General features: G+C 41.5%; 1 protein-coding gene across 1 annotated transcript in view; it reads right to left on the bottom strand.

The window, feature by feature from the left end:
• The window catches only part of st3gal1l2 (ST3 beta-galactoside alpha-2,3-sialyltransferase 1, like 2), a 56,380-nt gene extending 43,726 nt beyond the window's left edge, over positions 1–12,654 (bottom strand). Inside the window, exons 1-3 of the mRNA XM_077195070.1 lie at positions 12,442–12,654; positions 11,726–11,919; positions 11,256–11,435 (exon numbers count right to left, since the gene is read on the bottom strand). Of these exons, the coding sequence (XP_077051185.1) occupies positions 11,256–11,435; positions 11,726–11,919; positions 12,442–12,654 (587 nt within the window). The remainder of the gene's footprint in view (positions 1–11,255; positions 11,436–11,725; positions 11,920–12,441) is intronic.
• Between the last annotated feature and the right edge of the window lie 4,120 nt (positions 12,655–16,774).

Here is a 16,774-nt window from a genome sequence, read left to right on the forward strand (position 1 = left end):
AAGCCGGCGAAACCGCAGGCCCCCCTGATGATTTATATAAGAGACCACCGACGTGTTGTCTGACTGAACAAACACATGATGACCTCTCAGGTCTGCTAGTTTCTTTCCACATGACCAGAGCACGAAGGCAGCGCCGCGTGACTTTGACCGTGCGGAGCGGATTTCCCCTCGGGGAGAATCCCTTGGTCCTGAGCCACCACTGTAGCGATCTCATGTACAACAGGCCGCAAGGCATAACGTCGGACGCTGCTGCCATCAGACCCGACAGTCTCTAAAACTGTTTTACAGTAAGTAGCTGGCCTAGCTTTACTTGTTTCACAGCTGAGAGAATCGAAACGATGTGGGTCGGAGCGAGTCGCACCTGCATCGAAACCGAAACCCAAACGACACCCAGAAAAGTGGTCTTCTGAGGAGATAATACACTTTTCTTTGCGTTCAGCCTCAACCCCAACTTCCTGATATGAACGAGAACGACATCTCAATGTCGAACCGCCATCTGCTCTGTCTGAGCTAAAATCAACCAATCGTTGATGGAATTGAGGACACCAACACCCTGAAGCCTCAGGGGCACTAGTGCTGCGTCCATGCATTTCGTGAAAGTGCAGGTAGATAAAGCTAGGCCAAACGGAAGAACCCTGTGCTGGTACACCTCGCCCCCGAAGGTGAATCTCAGGAACTTCCTGTGTTGTGGAAGGATGGAAATGTGGAAGTACGCGTCCCTTAGATCTATCGTGACAGACCAGTCCTCGAATCTGATTTGTGACACGATCTGCTTGATAGAGAGCATCTTGAATTTTGGCTTCCCTACCGAGCGATTCAATAGGCGCAGGTCTAAAATTGGACGCAACCCCCCATCCTATTTTGGAACGATGAAATATCGGCTGTAATAGCCTGACTCCACACTGGGAGGAGGAACCCGTTCTATAGCCTCCTTTTGAAGGAGTGCTTTCACCTCTTGTTCCATAACCAGAGCCTGCTCGGGGCCCACCACTGTAGGCAGAACCCCTCTGAATCTTGGTGGACGACACCTAAATTGGATAGCATAATCCCTTTCTATTGTCTGCAGGACCCAATGAGATATTTTTGGAAGGCTTTTCCACTCTGCCAGAAATTCTACTAAGGGTACCAGTCTCTCGAGACTGGCCTCTGGTGTAACTTGAGCAGCAAACGCAGCGCTCTGTAACGGCACACCGGCAGGGAACAACTGGTCTAACCGCTCTGAAACCCTCCTCAGAGGGAGCGAGCGTCCCTCGGGAAATCGCTCGCTGGGACCGTCTGCGCCCCGGCATGAAGGCGGGGTTGGCAGAACGGGCCCCTGAGGGCACCGAGGAAGAATGGGCACCATAGAAAGAGGTGAACATCTTTCCGCCTCGGTGGGGACCACCCTCAGTGTCCTGCGCGCCGTGGCGCCAGGACTTCTTCTTAGACGAAGCCTTCTTAGCTAATATAACTGTCCTCAGATCAGTTCTATTACTGGGAGATTTCGGCTGAGAGTGCCGCGGCTGAGCCCACTGTCCAGCAGGGGGAGCACGAGACGCGACACTCTGCTTCAGCGCCCTATATGATGAGCTCGCACACGACCCGGGCTGCTCCCGCTCAGCAGCCCCAGGGACATGAATTTTTAAAGGGAGAAATTTCTTAAAAGCTGTTGTTTGCTTTTTCTTCTCCAATTTATCGCACTCGTGACGGCAAAAATCTCTCATCTAATTTTGATTTAGAAACAGACTCCTGTCTAGTCTCTGGCCATAGAATGCTGAGTTTTTCTACAGCTCTTGTTAATACCTCCACTAGCTCATCACTTTCGGGAGTGTAAGGTGGCGAATCCTCCACATCTCCCTCATTTATAACTGCTGCCTCAGCCCGAGCGGAAGAAACCGCAGTGCGTGCTTCCGAACACGGGACTGAGGCACTGCCTCGGCAAGAGCGGGACCCGAACCGCGGGGAGCGCGCACCGAACCGCTCTCCTTAATGGCTCGCAATGCTCACAATCAGCTCCCTCGAGAGCTGACTGGGCATGCTGCACTCCCAAACAAACAACACAAAGAACGTGTGTATCCCCACTCGTAAAATAACGCGAGCAGGGAGGGACACACTTCCTAAACTGCTGTTCGTTCGCCATATCTCTCTTAATATATATATATATATATATATATATATATATATATATATATATATATATATATATATATATATAAATTGTTTGTGTGGTGCAGAGTATGTAAAGACAATATTCACACAGGGAGAGATTCACATATAGCGCGACTGAAGGCACAGAAAGCTGTTGCGCTTGTGTTTATGGGGTGCTTTATAGTTTCCTGGTCGATGACGTCACCCGCCTATGACGTCCCATCTCTCCATTGGGCTGATTCCATACGTGCTTCATGACGCACAACGCAGGGGCGTTCCCACAGCGTTTGACGCAGCTCGAAAGGGAACTATATGTTAGCATTCCAGCTGTTCCAGCACCAGTCAAGCTACTGCCATAGAGATGAATGGGAATTCTAAATATAATGGTGCATAAATTACACACACCAATTTTTCCTAGAGCTACCATCAGTGGCTAACAAAAGATTGATTAAATGTCAGTCAAGTCCCAAACTCAACCCGAAGCCAAACCCTAAAATATGATTGGTTGACAGAAATGTTGTTCCAGGACCAGCAAGTGTAATGTTGAGGCAGATGCGTTTGGATCCATTTGCAGTAGTTTATTACAGTTTTTTACATTTGCTAGGACACCTTTCTCAATACTTAGGTCACTTTTTCAAAACTCTTCACACAGTTCTCCAAACCAACTGTCAGCTCAGCACAGCAGTTCATTTCACTTTCAAAATGCTCTAAAACTAACATATCACTTCATACATGTCTCAAATCAACATATTCTTCCATCACATTAGCAAAGGTTGACAGACAAGAAACACACTTTGTCACCCACAAAACAATGACCTAAAAAACACTAACAACAGGTAGCATTATACAATGTTTTCTTCTGTAAAACAAGCACACCTCTCTACTGTTTAGAATTCACTGCAATATATTTTACTGGAATGAATCAGACATGATGCAGTATGCTTCAATATATTTTATGTCATTTTTGTTTTGTTTTTTTGCACAGACTAATTACAAAATACAAGAATTTCTACACATTCACCGATACAGATACAATAGGAATCAGCTGTGGTTGGTCCAATTGTCCAATTGTTTTTAAGGCATTTCATTTTTAGATTTGAAATATATTTCATTACAATATTACTGTAGAAATGTAGCAAATTGCTGGCATATTCAGTTTTGTATTATGTTATTGTTTTGAACGTAAGTTTAACAGTTTTGAAAACAGTATGTAAGCATGTGCAAATTGGCCTGTAAGTACACAGAGTTTTGGTGGTTGTTGTGTCGTAGTGAGAAAACAATTAATTTAATTTGAAAGATGTAGTCATTGAATGCATTTTGTGCCAAAGCAATGATAAATGATCCACAGTTTAGCCCACATATACTTTTGTTGTGCTCACTGTGTGAAGAGTTTGAAAAAGTGACCTAAGTATTGAGAAATGTGTCCTAGCGACTGTAAAAAACTGTAACACATGCAATAAAGCAGAGAGAAGCAGACATAAACAGAAACAGGCTCGGATAAAGGGGCAATCCACTACTCGTAATGAAACACAGGCAAAGGTCAAGGCAGGCAGCAAAGGTTCACAGAGTCTTGAGTCCAGGCAGAGATCTAAGGACCAGATAATAACAGGAGGTAGGGAATAACGCTTGGTAATGTCTGCAGAGCAAAACAAGACTTCGCAAAGCAACAATGAAAGGGACAGTCCAGATAAAGGGGAGATAATGATCAACAGGTGACATGATGGGGATGATCAGATAAACCAGACAGGGATGGAGATAGATAATGACCAGAGGGAGAGATGGGAAGTGCAGTTCTAAAATTCCGGAGAGAGGGAGTGGATGAGACCAGAGGGAGGCGTAGCTGAGCACTCCGTGACAGCAAGGTTGTATATCCAAGAACATGTCGTACTTCACTTTTGGGGTATCAATAGTATAACAGTACTAGAACGCAGTTACTCTAGTAGAATATCCTATACCTTGTGTCAGAATGGTGATTTATGACCTTATTTATGACCATTATTTGAGAATTTTGTTTTCAAAATTCAGTGTAAGGTGGCGAATCCTCCACATCTCCCTCATTTATAACTGCTGCCTCAGCCCGAGCGGAAGAAACCGCAGTGCGTGCTTCCGAACACGGGACTGAGGCACTGCCTCGGCAAGAGCGGGACCCGAACCGCGGGGAGCGCGCACCGAACCGCTCTCCTTAATGGCTCGCAATGCTCACAATCAGCTCCCTCGAGAGCTGACTGGGCATGCTGCACTCCCAAACAAACAACACAAAGAACGTGTGTATCCCCACTCGTAAAATAACGCGAGCAGGGAGGGACACACTTCCTAAACTGCTGTTCGTTCGCCATATCTCTCTTAATATATATATATATATATATATATATATATATATATATATATATATATATATATAAATTGTTTGTGTGGTGCAGAGTATGTAAAGACAATATTCACACAGGGAGAGATTCACATATAGCGCGACTGAAGGCACAGAAAGCTGTTGCGCTTGTGTTTATGGGGTGCTTTATAGTTTCCTGGTCGATGACGTCACCCGCCTATGACGTCCCATCTCTCCATTGGGCTGATTCCATACGTGCTTCATGACGCACAACGCAGGGGCGTTCCCACAGCGTTTGACGCAGCTCGAAAGGGAACTATATGTTAGCATTCCAGCTGTTCCAGCACCAGTCAAGCTACTGCCATAGAGATGAATGGGAATTCTAAATATAATGGTGCATAAATTACACACACCAATTTTTCCTAGAGCTACCATCAGTGGCTAACAAAAGATTGATTAAATGTCAGTCAAGTCCCAAACTCAACCCGAAGCCAAACCCTAAAATATGATTGGTTGACAGAAATGTTGTTCCAGGACCAGCAAGTGTAATGTTGAGGCAGATGCGTTTGGATCCATTTGCAGTAGTTTATTACAGTTTTTTACATTTGCTAGGACACCTTTCTCAATACTTAGGTCACTTTTTCAAAACTCTTCACACAGTTCTCCAAACCAACTGTCAGCTCAGCACAGCAGTTCATTTCACTTTCAAAATGCTCTAAAACTAACATATCACTTCATACATGTCTCAAATCAACATATTCTTCCATCACATTAGCAAAGGTTGACAGACAAGAAACACACTTTGTCACCCACAAAACAATGACCTAAAAAACACTAACAACAGGTAGCATTATACAATGTTTTCTTCTGTAAAACAAGCACACCTCTCTACTGTTTAGAATTCACTGCAATATATTTTACTGGAATGAATCAGACATGATGCAGTATGCTTCAATATATTTTATGTCATTTTTGTTTTGTTTTTTTGCACAGACTAATTACAAAATACAAGAATTTCTACACATTCACCGATACAGATACAATAGGAATCAGCTGTGGTTGGTCCAATTGTCCAATTGTTTTTAAGGCATTTCATTTTTAGATTTGAAATATATTTCATTACAATATTACTGTAGAAATGTAGCAAATTGCTGGCATATTCAGTTTTGTATTATGTTATTGTTTTGAACGTAAGTTTAACAGTTTTGAAAACAGTATGTAAGCATGTGCAAATTGGCCTGTAAGTACACAGAGTTTTGGTGGTTGTTGTGTCGTAGTGAGAAAACAATTAATTTAATTTGAAAGATGTAGTCATTGAATGCATTTTGTGCCAAAGCAATGATAAATGATCCACAGTTTAGCCCACATATACTTTTGTTGTGCTCACTGTGTGAAGAGTTTGAAAAAGTGACCTAAGTATTGAGAAATGTGTCCTAGCGACTGTAAAAAACTGTAACACATGCAATAAAGCAGAGAGAAGCAGACATAAACAGAAACAGGCTCGGATAAAGGGGCAATCCACTACTCGTAATGAAACACAGGCAAAGGTCAAGGCAGGCAGCAAAGGTTCACAGAGTCTTGAGTCCAGGCAGAGATCTAAGGACCAGATAATAACAGGAGGTAGGGAATAACGCTTGGTAATGTCTGCAGAGCAAAACAAGACTTCGCAAAGCAACAATGAAAGGGACAGTCCAGATAAAGGGGAGATAATGATCAACAGGTGACATGATGGGGATGATCAGATAAACCAGACAGGGATGGAGATAGATAATGACCAGAGGGAGAGATGGGAAGTGCAGTTCTAAAATTCCGGAGAGAGGGAGTGGATGAGACCAGAGGGAGGCGTAGCTGAGCACTCCGTGACAGCAAGGTTGTATATCCAAGAACATGTCGTACTTCACTTTTGGGGTATCAATAGTATAACAGTACTAGAACGCAGTTACTCTAGTAGAATATCCTATACCTTGTGTCAGAATGGTGATTTATGACCTTATTTATGACCATTATTTGAGAATTTTGTTTTCAATACGAAAAAAGAAATGTTTTCTTTTTTTTAACTCAACCCATATTGTGTGTGTGTGTGTGTGTGTGTGTGTGTGTGTGTGTGTGTGTGTGTGTGTGTGTGTGTGTGTGTGTGTGTGTGTGTGTGTGTGTGTGTGTGTGTGTGTGTGTGTGTGTGTGTGTGTGTGTGTTGCAAATGAACAAATTACATATTTTACTTCAAAATTCTGAGTACAATACGATGCATAGGGATTTGAAACGTTTAAACATCTATACATTTGCTTGCCATAAAAGGAAGGCAAGTTGTCTTTTTCCTTCAAATAAAACTTTTACTTTATTTTATTGATTAAAACAGTCTGATGACAAGCATTTTTTATTAGTAATGTAGCCGAGCGGTTTCCTCACAAGAGTAAAACACAATTTTCACAAACCTACATTTCAAATTATACCTTGGGTGTGTAACAACCACAAAGGATACATATGATGCCTAAGTTTCAAGTACAGTGCAAACATGCAGTGCTTAAGAAAGCTAATCTTATTGTAATCTTTGTGAAGCTTCATACTAGAAAATATTATGGAAGTCAAACTGCGAGTATGATTCAACATCATTCAACATACAATATTTGCAATATGAATATGGTTTCATGTTGCTTTAAAGTTTTTGTTTGTTTTTACTAACATGTTTTTAACTACCACTTCAACATCCAGCACAAAATTAAAGAGACAAGCTTAGGATTTTGTAACTATTACCATCTTCTTTAACCCCAAATGTTTATTTGGGTAATATCAAGGTTCTAAGCAACACAATATACAGTTAGATATTTGTGAGTGTGTGTTTGTGTGTGTGTTTCAAACAATATTTTACTTCAAAATTCTTTACACTAAATCAGTATAAGATGTTTTTTTGTGCGAGCCCAGAGAACCACCAGAAAGCTTTTGATGAAATGTAATTCTTTAAACATCTAGCCTGAGCAACTGTCGTAAAACCATTAACAAACACATTTAGGATGCACTCTTCCCCCCGCAAGTTCGACTCACAAACACCTTCACTGTGAGTTAAATAAATGTTTTGATTCTTTGTCTTTTTAAAGTAACACCAGGTAACTTTTCAACCTTCATAATATATTTCCAAGCCTCTTGTGATGGTACATCAACTTACAATTGGTTGAATGACACGTCTGCCATAGCTTGACGGGGTCTGTAGCGTTTTTAATCGTACTTTTAAACTTCGGGTTTCGGGTAGTAACCGGCGAAAAAAGAGAACTACAAAACTCGACTGCTTTAAGGCATATACGTCACTTCCACCACCACCCCCACTTCCTTAAAATCGCAGGGCTGTCAAGTTTCACGCATTGAGCGTGACAGTCACTCATTTCGGTCTTTTGTCATGCTCTCCCGGCACACATTGTATTTCTCACGCTGAAAAACTAATTGTAATATATTTAATATGCCGCAGCGCCCAAAACTCTGGCCGCGCCGCTCTTACTGTGGAACAGGCATGAATTCAAGCGCGTCTCCTCTGGTGTTGTTCGTCTGGTGTTGTTAGCCAATCAGAAAATAGCACTATTGTATCTGGGTAACATTTAACGCAACAACCAATGACACCCCTTAGTCTGGGGTGTTTTTTTGTCTGCCTGACTATGTTACGGAAGCTATCTTATCCTCCGTTTATCTTCATGAATCAGGTAATGATTATTTGTCTTGCCTCAAGCTATAATGCAAATCGATTTGTAAAATTTGCAGATTTATTTATGGTAGCTTGATATTATAATATTGATGATATATGGTTATTATCTACCACTCAAACATTGCATTGAAGTATCATATAGATTCAGTAAAACGGTAACCAATAGACTAGGCTACTATAATGACACTGGCTTGTAAACGTGATCATCGCGATCATTTGTCGTTAGAAAAAAAATAAAACCCATGAAATTATATTCATATGAGATGCTGAAATATATGCCACTGTACCTGGGATGAAGACATTTCACACGCGATGCAAGCAGAAAACCTGCATGTGACCTCCTCCTACAGTGTTCAGGGCTATCATGGTTGTAAACAAATGCACGATGACAGAGTTTACGACAGTAGTAGAGGACAATACTGTTTCCCAACTGTAGGGAGACCCCGAGAGCAAAAGTTACCTGGTGTTACTTTAACACTGATCCTATTGGTGTCGGGAAACACATGTACAGATGTTCTGTGGGCAAACACCCTGGTTGGGGCTGAGGGAGTTGCGGGAGAGGAAGGTAACTGCTGCCAGGAAGAGGTTGAAGATCACTGGAGCCAGTACACACCCCTGTTTCACTCTTACCTGCACAGGAAAGGAGGGGGAATGAGATGAAAAGATCCTGTCAGAGGTGGACCGATCCTTCCTGAAGCCGCACTGTCACTCAGGAATGATCCTGTCTGTGATGTTCTTGGTAAGACGGAACAGCATGGCCCTTGTTAATACTTTCCTTGCCACAGAAAGGATTTGATGGGCTTTCCTAAGCCACCAGTCATTTTCCATTATGCGAAGCCGCCGTTGCACCTCAGCACGGATATTACTCCAGTGTGAGCACAGAAAGGGGGATTGTGGATTGGAGAGGTGAGCAGTGAAGGCTTCACGCTTCTCCCCCAGAAGGTTAAGTATTTCGGGGGAGCTGTCATCAAACTAGTCCTGGTAATGTTTGGAAGTGAAACCAATTGTGTCAGTAGGGGCTTGTTGTACAGCTGAGCTAAGGTTAGCACATGCAGTTTCCGCTGTATTGTGTAGGGGATGAATGAGAGCGGAGGAAAGGTTATCAGCCAAGAAGCGACGGTACGATGCAGTGATGTCAAGGGATTTTAGTGCTCGGGAGTTTAGCCATCTTGAGGGTTGGTGCCTAGTGTGTTGAGGTCGGACCGTTTGGTGTATCTTGGATCTGATCAGCCGATGATCTGTCCAGCACTCTGCATGCATTGCTCGGGTGATGGAGATTTCTTGTAGATCTTGTTGCCGGGTTATAATGTAGTCCAGTAGGTGCCAGTGTTTAGATCTGAGGTGCATCCATGGTGCTTTGTATTTTTTTTTTTTAATTTTATGTGGAAAGTTGTGTTGGTTATGACCAGTTTGTGCTCAGACCAGAGGGAGAGGAGACGCAGGCCATTCCTATTCATGTTGTCTAATCTATGTTTCCCAATTACCCCAGACCAGAGCATGTGGCTGGTGCCTACTCTGGAATTGAAGTCTCTCAGAAGCATAAGTTTATCAGTGTGAGGAACTTTGAGGAGAGCTGTGTCAAGAGACTCGTAAAAAGCGTCTTTGATGCAAAATTCAGCATCCAGAGTTGGTGCATAAGCGTTTATCAAGGTTGCATAGCTACCCTTCGCAAGGGGAATGCGGCGGGTCATCAGCCGCTCACTGATTCCCACTGGAGACTCTGGAATGTTCTGGAGCAGTCTGCTTTTAATGGCAAATCCTAAGGCCGTCTAGAAGAAGGTGTATCCTTGCCCGACTTCTATTAGCGAGTCCTCTCATGCGAGCCGTGTCTCACTCAAAGCTGCGATGTCAATGTTTTTATGTTGTATTTGTTAAGCTCGCTCGCAACAAGGGCAGTGCGCCTGCGGGGTCTGTCAGTTCCATTCTGCACATCATGAAGTGTACGTATGTTTCATGTAGCCAAAATTAATAGTTTAGACTTATATTTTCGACCACGTAATGGGATGCCTTGGCGAGAAGGGGGTGAGAAGTGCAGACGCTGAAGAAGGCTGCTCAGATGCACAAGAAGCTGCCGAAGGTGGACATTGTTCCAACCCGTCCACACATTGACCATCACGCTTGTGCCACCTCCGTGCAGGGCTCGGGCTAGAGGCTGCCAGTCTGATCCAAGACCTGCCTCCGTCACATTTACCCTGTCACTGAAGGGCTTGTAAGGTGAAGTGATAACATATGCAGAGAGTGGATTTAATGTGAGAGGGGTGCGCAGACCCTATCTCCACAGCTTCACTCCAGAATCCAGTTTCCAATGGCAGGAGATGAACTCTAGACAACCAGATGGACGGTGGAATTGCAGGGGGCTGCCAGGTCTCTGTTGAGCCTGCTTCTCGCGTGTCCCTAACGCGGCCAAGTCTTGAGGAGATAAAATGGTCACGGAAGACTACCCACAGGGCAGTGGAGGCAGCAGTCTTAGTTGATGGCGGACTGCACTCGCCTTGTCGAAGAGTATCATTGGCATAAATTCATTTTTTGCAGCGGATCTACGGATGCCACTCATCTAGTCCCTCCATACCTGGTAGACCTCTGCTGTCCACGGCTACTTATTCGACTGGGGACCACCCCACAGAGCCCCTAAATTATTTCGTAGCTTACCTTCATATCTGAAGGGTTTTCCATTATCTGCCAACTATGGACGTGGTTGGTAGCAGTCAACACACACACACACACACACACACACACACACACACACACACACACACACACACACACACACACACACACACACACACACACAGTTGTTCTTAAACGAACATGCCCAAACATGTTATTTTGATGAATATAACCAGTGTGGTGTAGGGGTAAATGGATTTCTGAATGTCTTGACTCAAATATTTTGACTCAATTAACATATAGGCTACCCTATTAATTAAATAGCAAGTATTTTGACACTAAAGGTGACAACGTAATACTTCCTTGGGGGAATTTCACCCCCAAAAATCTAAATAAAACACAATCACAAATCACAATCATAATCATAATATCCAACAAATAACCTTTATTTGTAAGTGTATCAGCCATTTGAGATTGAGAAAAATTGCTCAATTATCTGTTTCTCACCTTGATATGTTCTTAGTGGTGAAGGCACTGATGAGCCACTCCATATCCAAAATCTTGAATGGGGAAAGCACCAGGTAAGTTGATTTGTCCACGTCTACAGCGCTCTCAGGATAGATAATCCGGTGAGTGGTCTTAAAACCCACATCCTTCTCATAACCTTTTGTTGGGCCCATATTTATCCTGGCTTAACAAAGCATGACTGGGTCAAGAAACATGCAAAAGATCATCATATAAAAACAAAATGACTACATCGTCAACCAAATTTAAATGCATTTAAACGGTGTGGTTTTTTTTAGCTTATGGAGAGAAGCTTTACTGGGCAAAGAATGACAGCAGACTGCAAAGCCTACAGAGTTTATGGCTAAAAGTGACACTGAACAAATACACAGTTTTGATCATGTCTTGGAAATGAAGAGGTGAGGAGTTTCAGAAAAACAGTCAAACAAATGATGTTATATATCATTCTTTACCTAATGACAAAGTCATGAAGATCTATGAGATGTCCATAACAGGATCCTTTAAGGTTCCCTGAGTTTCCTACCACAGCACAAGTCCTGCATCGTTTTGGACTAGCATCTAAGTATTGTGTTTTATCTGGGAAGAGAGAAAACATCTTTTCCACCACTACTGTGTAGTTGCTTTTGTTCTTATTTTTCTGAAGACCCTGGAATATAATAAAAAAAAGACTTCATTGTAAGATGATTAGTATTTTGAGGTTCACAAGAAAAATAGTAATCAACAAATGTTGACACACTTGCACTGGACTTCTGTTCCAAAACCTAGTGAGCTGAAGAGCATGAGAAACTCAATTTAATTTAATTAAATAGAATTTCCCGTGAACATTTTGCCAAGTGAATGACATGATACTCAGAAGAATAAAAATACATAACACACGCAAATATGGGGTAAACAGTAAACTTAATGACTAACAAAACGGATTAGTCCACCATATTGGATGGATTTCTTTCATTGAGCTCATCATAATGCATTCTGGGACATCCTATGCAATAATGCGAGCAAAAACATAATCATGCTTCCCATGTTTTGGAACAACTTTGTTGTGAGCACAACTGTACTGTCTTAAAATGCTGCCTACATAGCGTCAGTTTTTGGAAAAGATTCAATGTTATTTTACAGTTATTTAATTCATCACTGCGCAAGGCTAAAAGAAATGTAAGATCAATACCTTCCAATACTTGTAGATATCTTCACTGAGCACGTAATTTTCCCGGCTGAGCAGTGGTTGAATAGAGAGATCATAGAGTTCATTGAACCAAGCACTGTGAGTCTGTTCTCTCACACAGTCTTTACATGCACATATGCCTGTAGAGAACTCATCCACGGGGGTTTGGAACACCAGGAGCATGCAGATCATGATCACACATATGACAGCTGTCATATATGACCACCTATAATGCATTAACCTGCACATCTTTGCTCCTCTACTCTCCTGATGAAAAAAAAAGTTACTTTTGTGGTTTGCATGGCATAGCAGGGCTTTCTTTATGTAAAAAAATGTATTTTTAAAACACAAATATCCACAATTGTATATAAAATAATCAATCTTCTTCATCCTGACCTGTCCAGAACTGAAATACCAGCATAAATCCATGCACCTCTTTTCACACACACACACACACACACACACACACACACACACACACACACACACACACACACACACACACACACGCACGCACGCACACAATATGGGTTGAGTTTAAAAAAAAGAAAACATTTCTTTTTCGTATTGAAAACAAAATTCTCAAATAATGGTCATAAATAAGGTCATAAATCACCATTCTGACACAAGGTATAGGATATTCTACTAGAGTAACTGCGTTCTAGTACTGTTATACTATTGATACCCCAAAAGTGAAGTACGACATGTTCTTGGATATACAACCTTGCTGTCACGGAGTGCTCAGCTACGCCTCCCTCTGGTCTCATCCACTCCCTCTCTCCAGAATTTTAGAACTGCACTTCCCATCTCTCCCTCTGGTCATTATCTATCTCCATCCCTGTTTGGTTTATCTGATCATCCCCATCATGTCACCTGTTGATCATTATCTCCCCTTTATCTGGACTGTCCCTTTCATTGTTGCTTTGCGAAGTCTTGTTTTGCTCTGCAGACATTACCAAGCGTTATTCCCTACCTCCTGTTATTATCTGGTCCTTAGATCTCTGCCTGGACTCAAGACTCTGTGAACCTTTGCTGCCTGCCTTGACCTTTGCCTGTGTTTCATTACGAGTAGTGGATTGCCCCTTTATCCGAGCCTGTTTCTGTTTATGTCTGCTTCTCTCTGCTTTATTGCATGTGTTACAGTTTTTTACAGTCGCTAGGACACATTTCTCAATACTTAGGTCACTTTTTCAAACTCTTCACACAGTGAACACAACAAAAGTATATGTGGGCTAAACTGTGGATCATTTATCATTGCTTTGGCACAAAATGCATTCAATGACTACATCTTTCAAATTAAATTAATTGTTTTCTCAATTCTCAATTGCAATCGCATACTTTCATACTAAATAGTAGGCGAAAACAGTATGTGACAAAAGAAGTGTGTCCGAATTTGCAGTACACATAAAAGAGTAGGCAAAAAATACCTGGATGACCTACTTCCGGCAAGATTTTGAAGTGTGCACTAAGCACCAAGCACTAAGCAACAGTAAATTAAGTAAGAACAACACTCCTTTACAAGGGGTGGCAGCGGCACCAGTTGTCTTTCCCAAACATCAGAAGAGTGTGTGTGTGTGTTGACTGCTACCAACCACGTCCATAGGTGGCGGATAATGGACAACCCCTTCAGATATGAAGGTAAGCTACGGAATAAGCTGGGGGCTCCGTGCGGTGGTCCCCAGTCGAAAAAGTAGCTGTGGACCAAATTTAATATTTTAACGATAGTTTAATATTTTTATAGTTTTATAACCGTTTTATTAAAGCAATTGTACTCTTGACACCGCTATTAGATAGCATATGAATTAGTCCTAGTTAAGGCTTTGAGTCCAAAATAACGCAGCCGCTCATTACTGCACCAAATGTTGGCTATGGATCAGTTTGAGACTAATCAAAGGCGGGTGGTGACAGATTACACTTCATCTCATCCATCTGCTTTTACCACAACAATGAAGGAACAAATATGTATTGTTAAATTAACCTTTGGCCAAACAAGGTGCGATCCTGGGGTTTTATTTGTTTAAATAAACAATTTTTACATACCTGCTGACAAGAGAGTCCCGTTGAGTTGTCGCATCTGCTGTTTCCAAGCCCAGGATGGCTAGAGAGAACCCCACCTAAAGTTCCTCTGAACTGACCTTTGCTCTTGAGTCATTTCCCTAGCATTGCTGTTTCATAGATAAAACAACTATTTTTACACGTTTATATGCCTGTGTAAATTCTGTAAAATCAGATGCATGTTAATTTTTCTCAAAAATCTCTCTAAACTAAACACTTTACTACACAGGGAACCCTCTCTGTCAGCTGGTACACTATTATTATTATTATTATTATTATTATTATTAGGCCTATAGGTTAAAATTAACTGACACAATTGCATATAAGGCAGTTTTATAACTTTTTATTTTTTTAAAAATTGTATTTTCTTAATTGAAGAAAAGGTGCAACACTTGAACTTTCACGAGTTCACACTTACAAATAATCAGATAGCTTAAAAGTATTCATATTTGGCATTTTATACAGGACTCCACTCATGTTGATTAGGTAGACATGTTGATTATTTATTGCTGGTTGGAATGACGTGATGAAATGATAGATCATTTGAACGTGTTCCTCCCGAACTTTGTTAATAAAATATTATTTGTTCAGGAATTCATCAGACATCAACAACAACAAGTGGCTGTCCATCCCATCCCGTATTCCACCATGGGAAATCTGGTCACTCTACCTTTGGGAAACATTGTGTCTAAAGTAAAAATCCAGAAAGTTTCCCTAGATCAACGATTTCGAATCATTATCTCCTCCCCGGCCTAATGAATATAACTTGTTCAATGCCAAAACAAAAGCTCTATAATATATTTCACCAACATACAACAATCCATATAACATATACCATAAATTGCATTACAGATAATGATACTTTTTATAATTGTTGCTTGTTCTAGGGTGTGAAAAATATTTCAACCTCCTAGTGTATTGATATTGGGTATGATTTCCACACTAGTTACCAGGACGGATCGCATATGATTGATGCTTTGACTGGAGTTATGCATACATCAGCCCTGCAGAGTTCTTTCAATTCTTCCCAGGAGAAAAAGACGTACTATTAAATGTATTAAAAATGAACTTGAGTATGTTTTTAGTACAATACAAATATACTTTAATGCATTTTTAATACATTTAACAGTACGTCTTTTTCACCTGGGTTTGCTCTTCGGAATGACGTCAATGGAGGATGGTTGATGAAAAGGGTTTTCAAAGGGTCTGGATCTGATTTTAAACTTTGCCAAATTTCTGTTTTAATTTTTGGACCTCAAATTAAATCTCTGTTGAACATATACGCTTTAATCTATGTAGCTGGCTTACTGGAAGGCTATCCTTAAGTAAAGGTGGGTGACAGCTATGAGTATGTAGAAAATTGTTCTTAAATAAAAAATCCAGTTTCAAATTGTAAAATATTGAAAGTAAAATATAATGAACATGCTGCTCTCTAGAGTACTTTCATGTGCTTTCCTAGGCTAAATCCGAAATCCCTATTCCCTATGTTAATCCACTAATACGGGTCACTTGAAGAAGTATATGAAAGTGAATTCGGACAGTCGTTGTGTGACATCGGGTTTACACTCATAACTGCGGTGCAATGTGGGATAGAATGAGTGCACTCGACTACGGTTTCGGACACCACTACAAATGACTGTCTCCTCAAATAATGCCCTTTTTGAGGGTATAGGGGGCGATTTAGGATTCGGCCCTAGTCTCATGTGGTATGTTATCAATATCAGAGTTTGAGATGAGCAAAATCTGCGCAGAACCTATCACCGTGAAATGAACGCCGGTTAGAAATGTGTCAGAGTATGTGTCGCCTTGCTCTGATATCATGCTGATGTGTGCCAGAAAAGCCAAAAAGTACCAGGCTCTCCACCGACTGTGCTGATCAAAAGCATGGTGGTAAACAACTTGGTGACGACACAGCTTAACGCTCATTGGTCTAAACGACTGTGATGTATTGTTCCCTTTTAAAATGTTTGATTTTAAAACTCTGATATCATGTTTTTTATGTGTATAAATTATTTGTAAATAGTGTCGTCAGCAAATCGTTTCCCATCGTGCTTTTGATCAGTGCTGTCGGTGGAGAGCAACTGCTCTCGACTGCAGAATCTGACATGGCCGCCTCGCTGTCGTAAGAGTTTTTTGACATAAAAGACAGTCAGTCGGTCAGACCACCATCGGACACATTTTTAACCGGCATGCATCTTGCGTAGATCATCGCTGACCGTTCCTGCTAAGATTTAGTTCATCCAGATTTTGACTAAACATCAATTGTGTGTCTGTGTCTTAT

Source organism: Siphateles boraxobius, unplaced genomic scaffold (assembly GCF_051911475.1).
Source record: "Siphateles boraxobius isolate OS27281-9 unplaced genomic scaffold, OSU_SipBor_1 33, whole genome shotgun sequence".
Taxonomy (NCBI): Eukaryota; Metazoa; Chordata; class Actinopteri; order Cypriniformes; family Leuciscidae; genus Siphateles; species Siphateles boraxobius.